The sequence below is a fragment of the Marmota flaviventris genome, chromosome 2 (assembly GCF_047511675.1).
Source record: "Marmota flaviventris isolate mMarFla1 chromosome 2, mMarFla1.hap1, whole genome shotgun sequence".
NCBI classification, from domain to species: domain Eukaryota; kingdom Metazoa; phylum Chordata; class Mammalia; order Rodentia; family Sciuridae; genus Marmota; species Marmota flaviventris.
Window position 1 is genome coordinate 12,511,599 of NC_092499.1, and position 18,657 is coordinate 12,530,255.

An 18,657-nucleotide genomic window follows, 5' to 3' on the forward strand; every position below is an offset into this window, starting at 1 on the left:
AAGACACCCACAAGTAAGTATTCTCAAGAAAACAAGACTTGCCTGTGGCTTAGTTAACAAGGCATGCCCCATTTTAGTGTCACCCAGTTTCTCCCATCCTTGCCCATCGCACTCAAAAGACAAGGCTGTAGCTTGTTGGAGAGGACTTACAGGCTCACAGCCTGGCTCTTTCACTTTGTGGGACTCTGGCATTCTGTGATTTCTTCCAAAACATCAATTTTCTCATCTATGAAATGAAGATAATGTTTCCTCCTAGTGTTGTGGGGATTTAATGAAGCGCCATGAATAATATGCTTAAGCATTTGCTTGGCAGAAAATTAGCATTCACCAAACCCTAGCTCCCCTTCCCCCCAAAATAACATTCAGTCAACACTGTGGTCAGTTCATATCCCAAATGTTTACAGACTTCATTGCCTCTCTCCAGCCTGTGACCACGGCATAGCTCAGGTTCCTAACTGCTGTTCCTGCCTCTTCTCTTACTTCTGTCCTTTACCCCAGGGGTCAGCACACTTTTTCTGTAAAGAACCAGATAATAGATATTTCAGACTTTTTGAACTATGCAATCTCTATTGCACCGACTAACTCCCAAATAACCACGGTGGTTCCTAAACAAATGGTAAGGCTGTGTGCCAATAAAACTTTACTTAGAAAAGCAGGTGGCAGGCGGCCAGTTTGCCTCCCCTGCTTCACATAACGTCTGCCTGCACTCACCACGTCACAGCTCTCATTCTGTCATCCCCTGCACAAGCAGCTCCCTGCTATACACAGGATAAAACTCATTCAGATCTACCCCACTCATATTTCCAGCCTCCTTTCTCAGTTCTTCCTACTTACCTGCTGACCCCAGACTCTGCCTGTGAGCCTCCTCCTTGTGTTGTGCTATTTTTCATTTGATACCATGTACATGCCTAGACTTCCTGCTCAGAAAGCTTCACGCTGCTTTCTTTACATGCCTGATTTTCCATCATCTTCAAGGCTATGCTGGGGTTCCCCCTTGTCTAAGAAGCCTTTCCCACCTGCCTTCCATCTGGGCTGGGTGCCCGTTTTTTTCCAGTCTTCCAGTGTTCTTGTTTATTTTTCTCCATGAACTTTTCTGACCCTGTACTGTACTTATGGACAGAGATCACATCTTTCCTTCTGTGCACCCTAATACCAATCCTTGGTGCATAGTCAGCATTTAAACAATTGTTTGAATACAAGAACAACTTTCTTTATTTTATTTATTTATTTATTTATAATTTTTGCTTAGGATCAAACCCAGGACCTTGTACATGCAAGGCAAGCACTTTACTACTGAACTACATCCCCAACCCTAAGAATGAATATAAATTTTTAAATCATGAAATATCCAAAGATTCAGAGTACATGCAAGTAAAATCTTATTTGAGCTATAGACTAAAATAATACAATTCTGGGGCTGTTTGATATGACCAAGAGCCTTCTGGGCACTATGAAATTTAAAATCTTGAAAAATTTCTATTTTTCAAATATAAATTACTATGTTGCCAAGAAATTAAAATACTACCTAAAAAATTTGTGAAAAGATTCTGATACCAAACATTTGCATTTTCCTTGTGCTCACTGGGCAGTCTTCCGTGTAGCTCAGGAATTTTGCTTACATGCTGTCTTTCTCCTTCTAGTTCCTCGTCTCTTCATTATGAAAGATATGGTCAGACGCCTGCAGGAACTACGGCACACTGAGCAGGTGCAGAGAGCTTATGCACTGAACTGTGGGGAGGGTGCTACCGTCAGCTATGAAATTCAGATTCGAGTACTGAGAGAGTTTGGTCTTGCAGATGCTGCTGCAGAGCTCTTGCAGGTAAGACATGGCATTGAACTGTTGAAAGGAGGGAGCCTTGATCATCGGTCAGGCAGTATATGAGACATCCCAAGGAGTGCCCCACTGCTGCTTTTTCTTCGTACGTGCCCTTTCACTGCCTCTGATGTCTTCCATAGGCTGCAGGTTTCTCCTCATGAGAGGCAGCATGGTGGAGTGGGCTGAGCACAGAGCTTGCTCTGTCCTTACTAACTGGTTAACTTGGATGAGTTACTTAACCAGTGAGCATCAGTTCCTTACCCATAAAACGGAAGATAGAAGGTGCTGTGTGTCAAACAGCTGTGTATACATAACAAGCATCCAAATGGTGACTGCTACAAAGTTCCATCCCAACAGAGATGGCAAAGGAAGTAGGAAATTCTGAACCTCACTGCTTGCTCTCTGGTCACCAGATTTCAGGTTAGGCCTATTATCAGATGCCCACTGACCTTTTTCCCATAAGAAATGTTGTGCATGAAGGTTCAAATGCAAGCATGAGAATCATGGAATGAGTGCTTTTTTTTTTTTTCAACCTAGTAGGAAACAAATTCATTTCTAGTAATTATTAAGCATAAGAACAATAGCATTGGTTTTGTAGTTAAGATAGGATTTGTGGCGTAGTCTTATCAGAGCCTTACATAAAATTTGATTTGATCTGGTCAAGTGGGGCACTTTCTTGCCACTGAATCCAAACTCCATTAACCCTGACCCTTTCAAAAGGAAAATGTGGCAGCCACCCATTTTTAGGTTCTTAATTTTTATTTTTTGCTGTGGTTTCCATCCCTAGAGTACATAGTCTGGTTTTTTACTCTTTTCTCTTCCCTTTGCCATCCTAAATTGTCTTAATTTGATATCTTAAATTGTATAAAAATCATTGTTCTCTTGCAATGGTTTGAAGTCTTAATCCAGCTTGGTTGTGTATAATGAGCAAGGAATGGTTATTTTGAAGTTATTTCACATAGAACATATACAGATGTTGTGTCAGAGTTTCTAGGAAGCTCCTCAGTTGTATTCCTTTTCTTCCTTTGATTTAATGTTAATTTTTTTCTTAGCAAAATCATATTTCAGTTAGGTTTTATTACTTGTTTTTGCTTTATCACATATTGCTACAAGAGATGTCTGACTTGCTTGCTGGAATTTGACCTTTTACTTAATGTGGTCTTCTTAGCTTCTTAGGTATTTTACTTAACTCTCTCAGCTTGTACAATTCCATGTGTGAAATCTCCTTTTTTTTTTAATCTAGAATCCTCACAAGTTCTTTCCTGATGAACGTTTTGGGGATGAAAGTCCACTCTTGACAATGAGACAGCCTGGGAGATGTCGTGTTAACAGTACCCCTACTGCAGAAACCATGTTTACAGACCTGGACTCTTTTGTGGCCTTCCATCCACCCTTGCCCCCTCCACCCCCTCCATACCACCCCCCAGCCACCCCAATCCATAACCAACTCAAAGCAGGTTGGAAGCAAAGACCTCCCAGTCAGCACCCTTCACGTTCCTTTTCTTATCCCTGTAATCATTCGTTGTTTCACTCCAGAACAGCTCCTAAAGCTGTTCCTCCCCCAGTTTATCTGCCAGGTGTTAAAGCAGCACCACCTGACTGTACCAACCCAACAGGACTGGGGAGGCAGACAGTTGCTGCTGCTGCTGCAGCTGCTGCCGCCTCTGCTGCAGTAGCATCTGAGAAACAAATGGTAAGTCAGCACTTAAGTCACCTGCCCCAAATCAAAAGTCTGTGGGATATTAGGAGCTGTTCCCCTGGCTCCAAGAACCCACGGGACTCAGCAGTGCCCAAAAGTGTTACTGGCAGGCTGAAAGCATGCACTCGAGGGTCATGGGGAAGAAGAGAAGAATGCTAGTGTCAGCAAATGGGAAAGGACAGGAGCAGAGAGACTAGAGGTGTGTGTAGTAGGCACAAAGGCAGTGTTCTTGTCTGTAAGTCCATCTGCCAATAGCAGGAGGAGAGCAGTGACAGGTGGATCTGCATGCGTCCTAATGTTCTGTTCAAGCCCGTGTTTGAAATCTTCCTGACTTCTGTCCTATAGGATCTGTTATTCTACCAAATGCTCTGGTGGAACAAGAAGGGAAAATTACTTAGAGCTAAGTGTACCACCAGGACCAGTGTGACAAAGCCTCCCCATTCAGAAAACAGTCAGAAAGTGAGTCTCCCCAGCTCAGCCTCAGACCCTGTCTGACTCACAGCCTCAGGAGCCAGGGCAACGAGTAGAGAGACTCCACATCAGACACGGATCTTCACCTGGGTTGCACTGCAGAAGAGATTGAACTTATGTTTTATGTAACACATTTGAGAAAAACAATAGTGCTTTTTAAGTCTTCCTACTCTGTCACATGCTGTCAGCAGAATACAATAGAGAAAAGGAAAGATCTGTTATTTCAGGGAGGCTTCCTTAAAATAGAGCTCACCAGAAGTGATGGACTGGTACACACCTTAGGTCGAATTATGATCCTTCCCAACCTTCCTGTCCCTCTCTACCTTGTTCTCCCTGCTCCCCCCAATTCCCCAAAATAAGAGATTGGTAGTATTTGATAAACCACATGCCCATTCTGTTGGTCTGGCCCTATAATTACAAAATTCTACTATTTTGTATCTTAAATACAATTCCTCTAAAGGAATATTTTGGTTTTGTTTTTATTTTTTTTCTTTTGGTACTGGGAATTGAACCCAGGGTTGCTTAACCACTGGGGCACATCCCTAGCCTTTTTTGTTTTTTATTTTGAGACAGGGTATTGAAAAGTTGCTTAGGGCATCGCTAAGTTGCTGAAGCTAACCTCAAACTTGCAATCTCCCTGCCTCAGCCTCCCCAAGTTTCTGGGATTACAGGTGTACACCACCACACCCAGCCTCTAAAGGAAATTTTTAGTACATTCATTGTACTCTTTATTATAATAAAAAATTGGAAATAACCTAAATGTCTGATCATAGGAGACTGGTTTATGATTTATCAGTACAATGGAATGTATTTTTAAATGATGATATCTGAGAAAAATTAATGGTAGAACTATCACTAATATATTAATTATATATGCACTAAAACTATATATGCAATAAATTTTGTGAAAATATATGCAAAGAAAAAAGGGGAGAGAAATACTTCATTATGTTAGCAATGATTATCTCTGTATGGAACATTAGGAGTTTTTTTCTGCCTTTATAATTTTCTGTATCTAAGTATGCATTATAACATTTATAATCAGGAAACCAAATCAACAAAATCAGTGAACATTGGTGGGTCTTTTGTTTTTTTTTTTAAACCTTCTCTGCTTTGTCTCTGTCTCAGTGTACCCAACCTGTGCTGAATGATCTAATGCCAGATATCGCCATGGGAGTATCCACACTGTCACTCAAGGACAGGAGACTTCCAGAACTTGCTGTAGACACAGAAGTGAGCCAGCCAGTTTCTGAAGCAGGACCGGGGCCTCCCCAGCATCTCTCTTGTGTTCCACAGAGGCATACACACACTTCTCGAAAAAAACACACAGTAGAGCAAAAAACAGATGCTAGAGAAAATCAGCAGGAATACCCGGATTTCTATGACTTCTCAAATGCTGCTTGCAGACCTTCTACTCCTGCTCCTGGCAGACGCGCCCCTTCCCCTTCACAAGGTGGATATTTTGGTCCTGATTTGTACAGCCACAATAAGGCATCACCAAGTGGCTTAAAGTCAGCCTACCTACCTACTCAGACCCCTCCTAAAACCCAGGAAGAAGCCAGGAGAGAATATCCACTTTCCCCTGATGGGCATTCACACAGGCAGAAGAGTGAGTCCATACGCCTGGATGTTGTGGAGCAGCCTCCCCAGCGATCAGACTTCCCTTTGGCAGCCCCAGAAAATGCTGGCAATGGTCCAGCCCACATCAGGGGACGAACTGCAGTAGAAACTGACCTGACTTTTGGGCTGACTTCTAACAGGCCTTCTTCACAGTCTGCATGTAGCTCTGAGGCTCCAGAAGAGCGATCCAGCAGAAGGCTGGCAGACAGTGAGTCCCTGAGCCACGGAGTTCAGAGAAGCACAGAGCTAGAAAGAGAAGATTCCATAAGCAGAGGAAGGAGGTCACCCAGCAAGCCAGACTTCCTCTACAAAAAGTCTGCCCTCTGAGAGCAACCTCCAAGTCGCCTGTGCCTGAGATGTGAAACATCCATTCTACTCCGTAACCCGACAACTCACTGACCAGTTTGTCAGTGCCAGCTCAGTTCCACGTTATTTTATTTTCAGTTCTGTGTGTGTATATGTTTATTACACATGGCATGCTAGGAGGGTTATTTTGAATGCTGCATCTGTCTGTTTTATGTTGGAACAATTATGTGGAGAAGCATTTTGAACAGCAAGCAAGCTGGCACTTTTTTTCCCTCTCTTTACAAATGATGGAATTTTTTTGCACTTGTACATTTATTTTATCTGTATTGATTTTATATCAGTATGTTAAACTTTATTGCCACATTTAAAGGACTGTATTTTCATACTTTTTTGCATTTTACCTTTCATCTACCAGTTTTCATGTGCACTGTATTGCACACGAAGATGTATTTTCTTATGAAATAGTTCTGTTTATTTTTAATTATAGAAATTCCAAAGAACAGCACATCAAAATGCTCCTCTCTTTTAAACAGTTGTTTGAGTTCAGAAATCTTCCTGCTCAGTCTCTATAGATCTAATGTCATTCTTCTTTAATAAGTCTTGGGAGCTAGTCTTTATTCCCACTGTGGGAGTCCAATCAGGGTCCTGAAGTCTTTGGGTGTAGTAGAAGCAGGAAGGAGAATAGCCCATGGTGCCCAGCCCAAAGCTGTCACTTTACTCACAGTGTGGACACTGTCAGGGTCCCTGTAGACCCTGGTGGTACAGGTTAAAGTATTGCTCCCTGGATGTGGTTCTGAGAAGATCAGATTCCTTGGAATTAGAAAGCAGGGGAGAGAGGAAAGTCAGCTAAAGGGCACAGCAAAGGGATTTCAGGATTCCTGGCCCTGCGGGACTTTCTGTCTGAGCTGGGGAAGTGACTGCCTGCTGCCTTCAGTTGTCTTGCTTTCTATGGGAAACAAAGGGCTTCAGTCTTATGGATGTAATGTGGTGTTTGTAAGCATATGTTTTCTTTTAAATATTTCTCAAAAGTATGTCTGAACTTTGGTGTCCTATAAAAAACTTGTATAATGCATAATGCTTTGTCACCAAAAAGAAAAAAAATTGTTAAACACTACATGTCCTACTTGAACTCCACTGGGGATGCTGGTTTAGCATTTACTGAACCACTGAGCACATGAGGTCTCTCTGATCCTCTCCCTTGGAAGGGCAATGTGTGAGCTAAGGACTGTTTTGTTTTGTTTTGTTTCTTACTCTTCAATGTAAATATATTAGTATTTGAGTTTAAATCACTTCAGCATTATTTAACATTCACTTTGTATTTTTACAAACACAGCCGTAGCACTTAGAAGAAAAGAGACTTCCTGAACATTCTCTCAAAGGATATTTGGGAACCTCTTTTCTATGTATGTGTGTGTGTATGTGTGTGTGTGTACACACACACACACACACATATATATATATATAAAATAAAACTATGAATCACTCACACTCACTATAAAACTATGCAGGGCTAGGGAGCCTTCACAAGCTACCATATAAATGAATTACATGCACTTTGAAGTGACTAGGTTTCTATTGGGTGTCAGCAACTCTAATTTCTCCTGAAACAGTAGTTTTTCTTCTGGTCTTTTCCTACTTTACCCTGTGGATATACACTCAGGAATAATTTGACATTTTTTAAATTCCTAACAATAGATAATCTCAAAGATGGGAAGTATGTCTGTATCTTCTGTGAGCTGCTGCCGCCCATTCTGCTGCCTGGCCGGTTAGCGGCTGCTGGTGCATTCAGTTGTCGACCCTGGTGATGTTGCATACTGAGCTCCCAGCCTCCAGCGGTCACATGCATCTGCTGTAAAGTCTGCTCGCAGAGCCTGTAAGGCTCCTCTTTTAAAGATAGAAAAACACAGGACTCTTACTTTTAAGTCTTATAATAGATGCTGGTGTCTTCTGAAGCCCAGTCTCAGTCTGTCTTCAGAAGCAAATGTTAATTCCATCATTCTTCAGTATGTGTTTATAATACACATGTTGACATGAATTAATCTGAGAGCTTTAGATTTCTGTTCTGCATTGGACTGGACTGGACTGGTACTGCAGAGGAGAATGAGTAGACCTAATTTGAATGAGGAAGAAATCTCATCTCTGACCTATTTTGTTTCCCCAATATGTTAGAGAGACCAGGGCTATTGGTTTTTCTGAAAATTCATTAAATAGTCTTTAAATATAATTATAAAAACTAGTGGCCAATATTCATAGTATTACTTAATTTAAGATGTTTGCTTTTAATAATTTCGCTTACCTGGCTAAACTATGTATAGAGGGGAATGTTGCTTTAATCTGTGGGATTATGGACTGATATGACTTGCAGAAGATGAACAGATGTGGTTTTGTGTGCATTAGGCTAGTGTTGGTGGACTCTTAATGGATCTCGTGAAGTGTAATTAATAGAGTAGGTCGATAGCTCTGTGCCTCTGGCTTTTGAACCCATCTATTCAATCATTTCTAATGCCGAACTAAGACAAATGTAAAGTGTGAGTAATATTGCTGTTTAAAAAAAAAGTATATATAATATAAAATCTAAATACATAAATTTGGCATTTTACTTGATATAGAAATTTTATGCGAACCAAATCACAAAAATACCAGGTCTCCTTTTGAGGCCCTGGACAATCTGGCCATTTGGACAATCACTGCTCCCAGTGCCCAGTGCCCACTGTGTGTTGAGGTTAGCAAACTACCGTGTAGATGCTAGTGCAAAGGAGAAGAGTCAGATTAAAAGATGCTGTTGGTCCTTTTCTTATATAATCATCTTAGTTTTGTGATTTTGAAAAATAATTTTACAAAGTTGCCCATGGCCCCTAAAGAGAAAAATAGCAGCATGAAGAACAAAAACCATTGGAACATGGTTTCTCTACTACACAGACCATACCCATTCTCATGCCCCATCAGCTGGGCACATGTCCCTAGACCTGAGCTAGCTTGGCATTTCAATAACCCGTTAGACTTTAAGGATTTTTAGTGAGTTCTTTTTACTTTTGTCTGCCCCCCACCCACCCCCCACTTTAGTATTGGGGATTGAACCCAAGGGCGCTTAACCACTGAGCCACATCCCCAGCCCTTTTATTTTTTATTTTGAGACAGGTTCTTGCTAAGTTGTTTTGGGCCTCTCTAAGTTGCTAAAGTTGGCCTTGAACTTGCAATCCTCCTGCCTCAGCCTCCCAGGTCACGGGGATTATAAGGCGTGCGCCACTGTACCCAGCTAGTGAGTTCTCTTGTTTATTTTTTTGTAGAACTACCTATGAAACTTGACCTAGTCTTGTTTTGGCTTTCTCACAATCTCTGGGGTTTTTTTTTTTGTTGTTGTTTGTTTGTTTGTTTGACTCATTGTTCAACTTCTAGCAATGGGCACAATCCTTGTACATTTGAATGAAGCTCATGCTGCAGAATGTAATGGAGAAACAGCGTTACGCAGCAGAGCCCTGGGGCTTGGTGTTGACCTCTGGTGACATTCTCTGTAGTTGAAAGGTCAGCATTCCCCAGTCACTACCCAGCAAGATTTATATTTTCATAATGGTGAATTTGCCTTTTAGGGAAAAATGAAACACTTGTAAAATTGTCGTCTTGCAATCCTAAGGATTTGTGTTTTTATCCTAGGACTGAATTAAAAGGGAAATGCCTCTTTGACTTTTGCTTCTCTGCAGTCACTATTAAAGCCGCAGTGATGGGTGCTCTTCCCGGGTCTGCAGTGGTTCGCTTTGTCTACTAAGTGATTCACTTCCAAACCTCATTACAGGTATTCTTACTAAAGCGTTGCCATGCACACCACTAGAAGGTGTCTTGCTGTTCTCTCCATGAACACCTTGTATGAACCGTGCTTCATGGAGTGTTGTCTTTGTGCCTATCAGTTGCAATAGCTGTTGTCATTGTCTGGCAGTCTTTTGGTTTTTTTCCCTCTGGAGAATCCTCTGACTGTGTTTCAGTCTTTCATATTCTGAATATTATAATGCTGTGGCCATTTCTACAGAAAGGTTACTTGCAAGTGCGTGTCTTGACAATAACCTCTTGTGTTTGTGTGTTTACGGGGGTTCTAAGATCCCATAAGCGCTGGAAGCTTCCTCGGGTGTACCTGCACGTGACTGTGTCTGGGTCACCTGGGCGGAACCCTGCTCTGAGATGGGGTGGTTGAATGCTGAAGTTCCTGGGCTCCACTTGCTGTGCATGTACCACATCTGTACTTGGGGACGGGAGACCTTCTACGCCACTGCATTTCTCGTGGTTGTGCTGTTACTGGTATAAAGTCAAGTGCCTTCAATGCTCAAGGCTCAGAAATTTTTCTTAAACTGATTTCATGTCCTATGCAAGTGTTTTCTACAACCTGCATAACCAGTACTTTGTAAAACTTGTTTACGCTTCAACTGTACATAGTGTTTTTTAAAGAAATATATAGTATTTTTATTTAGGTACCTCCAAACTTGAATTCGTCTGTGTGAAACATTGTAAAACGATACATTTCTCTTTTGAGTACCATTGCAGTTGTACAGAGGTTTTCACTGGTTCTATTTTTCTACTGTTACTGATAAAGCATGTAACACTGACTTTATCCTACATATAGTTGGCATTTCAAATAAATGGCTTGTATAGAACCTGCTGCGTTGGATACAGTCTGTTTTAGCGGTGGGGCAGACATACATGCGTTACAGACAGGGTGGTTCCCCTCAAGGGTGGAATTGGGAGGGATTCTACAATGATCTTCTGTTTCTGGGATTTCAGCCGCGCAGAGACATTTGTTATTTTTATGGTTTTCTTGGAAATCTCACATTTTATTCTGAATCATCAAGTTCATTGTTATTATTTCACTGGGACATTTGTGAGGATTTCATGAACAGAAAGTTACTTGGGCAGGGGTCTCCAGAGGAAGTTTAGCTTTAGCCTTCAACCATGTGCCCTGGGCATCTGGAACATGTGGTGGTCAGTCAGTAGTGAGACAAGACAGATCTGCTGTGCGGGGGCCTCCGAGCATGGAGACTTGGCTGAGATACTAAGCCACCTTTCTCTTTTAAACTCAGGCTCCTTAATATTTTTCAATTGAAATGGGAAATGGAGTTATGATCTGAAGTCTAGGGTTCTGGAAAAAAATGTAAACTGGAAAAGATTTCTAATTTCCATTTTTAAAAGTTGCTATAAACTAGCTCATTTTAAAATGTTTTAATGGTTTTATTGACAAGCACTACCCAAGCATTTCCACCCTTCATGCCTTGCTAGGCAGTTCTCTATATTTTGTTCTATTGTAGGGTTAACTGGAGTAGCATGGTAAAATCAGGTTTGTGTGGATGAGTTTCTTAGAAACCTGAAAAAGGACTGGGGATGTGGCTCAGTGTCAGAGTGCTTGCTGGGTTCAATGCCTAGCATCAAAAAAATAATAAAAAATAAAAAGTGAATTAACCTTCATTTCTGTACTTAGGATTATCCTGAGAAACAGGGATAATGGCGCTTCCCCACCCACCTGGGCCTCACCTGTCCTCAGGACACAAGGAGATCCTTCTTGAGACCACAGTTCCCATGGTCAGGAGTATATAGCAGCAGGCGAAACAGACAGGAGACTTTTTCAACTGGCTGGAAATGGCTTTTGTCCTAAAAACAACCAACACAGCACAGGGTGGTATCACGGCTGAGGGAAAGAGTAGCTTGAAGTGGCTCAGGAATGGATGGACGGAGGGAGAAAGGCTACAGCCAGAGCCAGGCACTGATGTTCTTTTTCTTTAAACCTTTGATGAAGTAGGTATTGAAAGGGAAGTGACCACAACACTCAGAGCAACCAAGAGATCTTTATTGCAGCAGTGCAACAGAGGAGAAGAGAGAGAGAGAGAGTGCAAGAGAGAGAGGGGCCCTGTAGGAGGTAGTTTTATAGCCCAAATCTAATGAGGTCTCTGGGTCTGCAAGCTGCCTTGTTGGCACAAGGGGGGTTACGTGTTCGGCCTTGAGCAGGGGGTTGTGTGTTCAGCCTTGAGCGGGGGCTTGAGCGTTTGGGCTTGAAGCAAATAGTTGATAATGAACCAGACAGAGGGTTTGAGAGGCCAGGTCATCCTGCAGCTAACTTTGTTTGGCATGCCCTGCAGACAGCTTACTCAGCCTGTCCTGCACCTAACAGGTATCATTACCATTAATACTCCATGAATCAAGTACTCTTACTTGTGCCATTTTACAAAATAGAAAAACCAAAGCTCCCCACATACCATGTGAGACCGAGACAGAACTGAACAAGACAGTCACCATCCCACCCTTAGCATTTCAGGGTTTCTGGGGAGAAGAGACTTGGGAGAATTATGGAGAGAAGGCTGGGGTTTGACAGGCCCAGGGGCAGGCCGACTTTGGATGTGGCCGTTCAGACCCAGACGAGCAGCAGCCAGGGTGGGGTGGGGGCTTGAGGGCTGAGCCCAGATAGACTTCAGGGCCCAGCTGGACTACGTGGTGGACCGGCTGAGGGGGTTTGGGGTTGGCCCTGATGCACCATGGCAGCTACGACAGGATTTTCAGCAGGGCATCGTCAATCAGATTTGCTTCTTCTAAGTGACTGGCCAAACTGAAGAGAAGCAGGAGTGGATTCAGGAAGCCCAGGAGCCAACCAGGGTGAAGCTGCAAATAGCCAACAAAGAGGGCCAACTTGGACCAGGCAGGGTGCCATGCCTCATGGCATGGTGACTGGGGAAGGGTGGAGGAGGCCATCTAGGGGAAGATGAACTGAACGTGAACTGCATCCACTTGGCAGCGATTGCTAGGTATCTGGCTATGGAATGGCAATTGGGTGTGAGCTGACGCCCAGAGGAGGGGGGCCACATACATGGGTGACAAGTAACCTTGGGAGTCCATACTGTGAGGACAGGGCTGTTGAAAGGAGGGCTTGGATGAACTTGGAAGAACTCCACCCTTCCCAGGTCCGCTAGAGGGAGGTGTGGCCCAGGCAGCCTGATGGCAGAAAGAACCAGCAGTGGTGGCCGGAAGGCAAGCAGGGACTATAAGCAAAAGGGACATGAGTGCATGCATATGCTCCTGTGTGTGGATAAGAGGAAAGGGAGATATGACAATAAGTGTGTGTGTGTGTGTGTGTGTGTGTGTGTGTGTGAATAATCTTGCATTTTGGGCTGGGGACACTTTCAACTGTACTTTTTGTACTGGTTCAATTTTTTTGTGCTGAGGATGGAACCCAGGGTCAGGCTTGCTGAGCACATGCTGTACTACTGAACTAAACCCCCAGCCCCTGGTTTAGTTTTCAAATGATGTCTGTGTATTACCTTTACAAGTTAAATGTCAGAGACAAAGGATCAATTCCTCTCCTTCCCAGAAGTGAACTGTGGCTTCTGCTCAGAGGTTTGAAAGACCAGGCCCTGAAAGGCTTTGGTCAGCTCCACAGGCACAGGGAATGGGATGCTGAGAGTGGAGTGGTGGCGGGCTGGGCAGAGAAGCTGTGAGGCAGGCAGAGACTGGAATAGGAGGAAGAGCAGATGGCCTGTGTAGACCAGCAGCTTAGAGTGGAGAGGAGGAACCTTTGACAGCAGTCATGGGAAGCTGGGTGGTATCATTAGGCCCCACCCCACACCTGCTGGTCCCCACAGGCCTGTCGTGGAGGACTGCCACACACTAGGGCTTTCCCTACCAGAAGACTCCTGAGGTCAGCTCAGCCTCATCTGCTCTCAGGGACTCTCTTTAGTTCCCACCTGAAGCCACTTTGTGAGTTGAGAAATCATTCAGCAACAGCTTCCAGTTTGTTTTAGAAGCCTCTGGGGAACATTTGTCAGGTCCAGTCATAGTTTCCAAAATCTACCATCCCCTACCCACAAAAGCAAAGAATTGAGATGGTTGGTCTTTTTTTCTTATAATATACTTTTAGTTGTAGATGGACACAATATCTTTATTTCATTTTTATGTGGTGCTGAGGATTGAACCCAGTGCCTCACACGTGCGAGGCAGGTGCTCCACCTCTGAGCCCCAGCCCCAGCCCCACTGTCCATTTCTATCACGCTGCCCAGATGGCCAGTAACATGCAGGGCCACTGGTCACTCTTGCAGGCCCTGTTAAAGCCCCAAGGTCCTCCCAGCACCTTCCCTCCTGATCTCGCTTCTTTGTGTTGCTGGGTTCACGGGGTGTGCAGGAAGGATGGGAATGAGCTGCATGTTCTGCCCTCCTTGTCAAGTCTAGCCTTGCTCCAAAGAGGGCTTTATACATGACACTGATGATGTCATTGGGCTTTTTCATGGGGCTCAACTCTCTTGCCTTCAGCTCTTGGACCCCCTAACAGGGGCCTTTGTCAGAACCTCTTGCCCATGGACTCCTGTTTGTGTACCAGTTCCTCAAATGCCAGCCCGTGCCTTCCCGCTGCCTGAGGAGTAAGGCATCTGTCCTTTTGTGAGGCCTGGCTGGTGGTCTGAGCCCCATCTTGGAAAGCTTCAGATCTGGGGCCATCGTGACATCTCTAAGGGGAAGCTACATCCACAAAGTCCGGTGTCCAAGTGTGTCTGCAACCACTGCTGGACTGTGGCAGGGCCTGGCAAGACACAACAGAGGCCAGGAAACTTCTAGGAGGAAGGACCTATCGGGGGAGGACCATCAGGGCGCCCACAGGGTGCTGCCTTTACTAGTAGGGGCCACAGCACTGGGGCAAGGATCCCAACCCTCAGCTCTCTCAGACCTAAGATGGAGATGACATAGTTCTCTCGCTGGGCGCTGATTCCGGACTTCATGTCTTGGTCACCCTGAGCTACAGGTCTTATTCCAGTTCTCGGGAAGAAGGGCCTCACAGGGCTGCTGTAGGCTCTGTGGCACCTGTTGACATTTGTGCTTTCCTCCTGGCATCCCTCATCTTCAACCCAGGCACCCACAGAGAGCCTCCCCTTCTGGAATCTTCTACTGGATACACCATAAATGCCTCCCCACCCTCCATGACTGAGCTAAAAGCAAATGTTCTTCCCCTTCCTCTGTGTTCTGGCAGATGTACCCAAATTGCTGACGGTGGCTTGGGTAGTCCAGGTGACCCTGAGAGGACTGAGTGGCCCATGTCACCGCCCCTGGGTTGACTGGGGCTGAGGGCTCTGCTGCGTGCTGTCGGCCACTCCTCGCCACTGCTCCTGCCCTGCCTGGCCTCCCTGCTCCAGCTCAGTGCTCCCTAACTCAAAGGAGGTAAGCTTCAGGCACAGACTGCCCCCAACTTTTGGGCCTCAGACCAATGTAATGTCGCCTACATCTCCTGCCTGCTTCTGCTCACCCCACCTCTGTCCACCCTCTGACAGCTGTCACTCTTAGGAATCTCACTAGGCCACATGGGTCTCAAACCAGCTCCTAGACCAACACCCTCCCCTGTCCCTCCCTCCCCATCCCCCCACACACTGCTGCCCACAGCTGTCTAAGCATCCCGTTGTCCCCATCCCCACTCCCCACCTCTGCTCACCACACACACCTAGCTCTGGCCAAGGTCACCAGCTAATGACCTTCATGTTGTTGAACTCAGTGGACATAGTTCGCAGACCCCCGCCCACCCTCTCGTTTTCCTCCCCCAGGCCCCCTGCCTCTCCATGCTGCACCCGCCCTGGCTCCTGTGTTAGATCAGGAAGGAGCCAAGACGAGGCACAGATTGTGAGCTCAGCCCAGAACCAGGTGCCCAAAGATGGCGTAGCTCTGGGAGTGGGCAGCAGGTGTGTCCTGGAGTCCTGGCGCTCGGGATCAGGAGTCCACTAACTTCAGGGAAAGCCACCTTCTCCACAGTCAGCTTTTTCAGAAATAAAATGGGGACGATCTTTCTGCCTTACATTTTGTCTCATTTCTAAGTTGGTTTAGAATTTATTTAATCTCAACAGACCCTTTTCCTGGCACTCGACTTGGGCCCTGACTCCATGACGCCTGTGGCCCTGCAGCACCAGACCCTGGGTCCCCTCCTCTCCCTCAGGAGCTCCTAGATCTCTTTCCTCCTCGTTGGTGTTGCTTCCCTGGCATCTACCTGAGCCCTTTTCTCCTCCCTTTCCATGTCCCCAAGGCCCATTGACCATGGGTGCTGCTAATTCCTCCACCCAACCCCTGCTGTCAGGTGCCCAGCAAGTGTCCCACCAGCCCAGCGCATCCTGGCTCCTCGTCCACCTGTCCTGCACCACAGCAGAGCCGAGGCTCCTCCCAGGGCTCTCCCAGTCACGTGCTGTCTGTGCCAGGGAGGCAGAGGTTGCTGTGCCCAGTTTCCTGCCAAGACTCCCGAGTAGCTGCACACTGGTTACCACGGACTTTGGCGGGTTCTTTGTCCCTGTCTTAGACACTATGTCCTCCAGGCGGTCAGCAGCCCCCAGTGAGTTGCGTGGGGCCTCTGGCATGACCTCCAGTCCCCCAGGTGCCCTGCTTGGCCTCTGTCTTCCTCTTGAACTGTCCTTACAGGCCTTTGCCTTCCTTGGACTGAGATGTGGTTATAGGACCCATGATCCCACAGGAGAGGACACACACAGGAGGCCAGGTGAAGGTGACTGGGTGTGATCTAAGTCTTGTCCAGCTCTGAGTCACCAAACCTCAGACACTGACAGAAACTGCACCCCCTACCGAGGACAGGCAGGGATGGTAAAGGGACACTGTTGCTCCAGGTGCCCATACATTCATTTTGAAATACTTATGGTGTGTGCCTCCTGCACCGTGGAGAACATGGGACAATCGGAGCCACTCCTGCTTGCAGGCTGCTTGGTGCAGAGTGTTGGCGTTTTCAAAATTCTTCCACCCTGATTATCCACCCACTCAGCAGCCTCTACAAAAACCCCTCACCAAACAGACTGCATCTCAGAGACCCGGGCTCTGCCTCCACCTTGCTTAGTTACCTTGAGCTCGTCTCTGCTCTCGGGGCCTCAGTTTCCTCACCTGTCAAATGATGATAACACTAAACGGGCACCCACTCTGGGCCAGGCACTAATCCCCACCACGACCAGGGATGGCAGAAACATTATTGTTCCTCAGGAAACTGAGGCACAGAGACCAGCAGAGCCAGTGAGAATGGGAGCAGGTCTACCCAGCCTCTACACTGCACCCTATCCTTGTCAGAGTTGAGGTGAGGGCCAGGGAGTCAGTGGTCCTACCATGTAGAAAGGACTTCCACTCACTCCGTCTCCCCGCTCAGCTGCCAGCCCTGCCCTTGCTGGTGGAAGATCGCAGCAGAGCCTGGGCCTGCGCTGTGAGCACCAGGATCTGCCGGGAGCCTGGGGCTTCCACTTGCCAATGGGCCGTGACCTTGGGGTGAGATGGCCCCTTCCCTTCTTCTCCCCCATCTGAGTGCACATGTATCACCAGCCACCACCTCATCTTGCTTCCACCTGCCTCACGGCCACTGTCCCCTCGTCCTCTGTTCTGTGTGATACTCCTGAGGTGCAAAGGTAGGCGTGACCTTCTCCTTCTAGGTCACCTTCCACACCCAGAGTCACTCAGGGGGAAGCTGTGCTGGTCATGCCTCTGGGAAGGTTTAGAAAAGCCTATGATGCTGGAAGAGTCCAATTCTGTCCTTGAATTAATTTACCAAAATGAACTCCCTCTTTCCCCAGGGCAGCGATGGTACCCTGTGACCTAGGTGAAAGGTGTCAGTCTCCTCCTAAGGCTGCCAGGTGCCCACCTCCAGGAAGTCAGGCTGGTGGAGGAGAGCTAGCGCCTGGGGTCAGGTGCACTGCTTTTCACCAGGTGACACTGACTAGCTAGGGCACCCCAGCCTTGCTGAGCCTCAATGTCCACACTTGCAAAGTAAGGCTGGACGGTCATCTTCCTAGGGTCATTTGTGAGCATCCGTGAGGTAATGCAGGAGCTCCCAGCCACGGGTGCTTGGCAAGCTGTGGGTACATGAGAGAGCGCTCCTGTCGGTGTACTTGACAAGCCGTGGGGCACCTGTCACATCACGGGCTGGCAGTGGCAGTGGCAGTGGCACTGCCAGCTTTATGAGTGGGGAAGCCTGGCTTTACAGTCTGGTGGGGCAGATCCCAAGCAAATGAACCCTCCAATGTGTCATCCCCAACTGGGCGAAGTGCTGCTCCACAGTGGAATAGGGACCTGAGCATCAGCCACCTCTGTGTCAGTCATCTCCATTTTGAGTTAAGTGGTCACCAAGGGCAGGAAAGCCTCAATCTGCAGCATTTGACCTGCAAAGAGACCAAGGAGTGAAGCCAGGAAATGGAATCAGTGATTTGTGACTCTGGCTTTTGTGAAGAAACCTTGTGGAGGTGACGCCATCATTCCGCAGTGGGTCCTGTTGCCCGTTTGCTCTGCTCTGTCTATAGCCCCAAGTCTGCTCACTGGGGTGACGTTTCCCTGAGGTGGGTCCTGTGATGGTCACTCCAACACTGTGTACCTCAGCTGGCCTCTGACACTGGGAACCAACTGGTTGCACTTGGGGCAAAAAAAGACATAAGAATATGTAGCGCCCAGGCCACTGTGATCCCAGCCTCAGGGTGCCCAGGCCTCTCCCCACCCAGGGGGCCTCTCTTATTCCATAAACAGTATTTGCTGTGGAAAGAGACCAGATAAATGGGTTGGTTGTAGACCTTTTCAGTTTGGCTCATGTACTGCTGGTCAGCTGGGTTTAGGAGCCCTGAGGCCTAAGGCAACATCCTAGGGAGCTCAGGATGCTGGTCTGGGAGGGAGGGAAACAGTAGCGAGAGTAGGAGAAGCCCAGGTGGGGCCTCAAGTGGACAGTCAGGCACACAGCCACCCGGGGGCTAACGAGCCCCGTGAACAGCATCTCTCACCAAAGCAG

The 18,657-nt window shown here is 46.5% G+C and overlaps 1 protein-coding gene across 1 annotated transcript in view; it reads left to right on the top strand.

Moving 5' to 3' along the window:
- Btbd7 (BTB domain containing 7) overlaps positions 1–10,552 on the top strand; it is a 113,236-nt gene extending 102,684 nt beyond the window's left edge. The window contains exons 9-11 of the mRNA XM_027931700.2: positions 1,641–1,819; positions 3,060–3,509; positions 5,115–10,552. Of these exons, the coding sequence (XP_027787501.2) occupies positions 1,641–1,819; positions 3,060–3,509; positions 5,115–5,933 (1,448 nt within the window). The 3' untranslated portion in view covers positions 5,934–10,552. The remainder of the gene's footprint in view (positions 1–1,640; positions 1,820–3,059; positions 3,510–5,114) is intronic.
- The last annotated feature ends 8,105 nt before the right edge of the window (positions 10,553–18,657 follow it).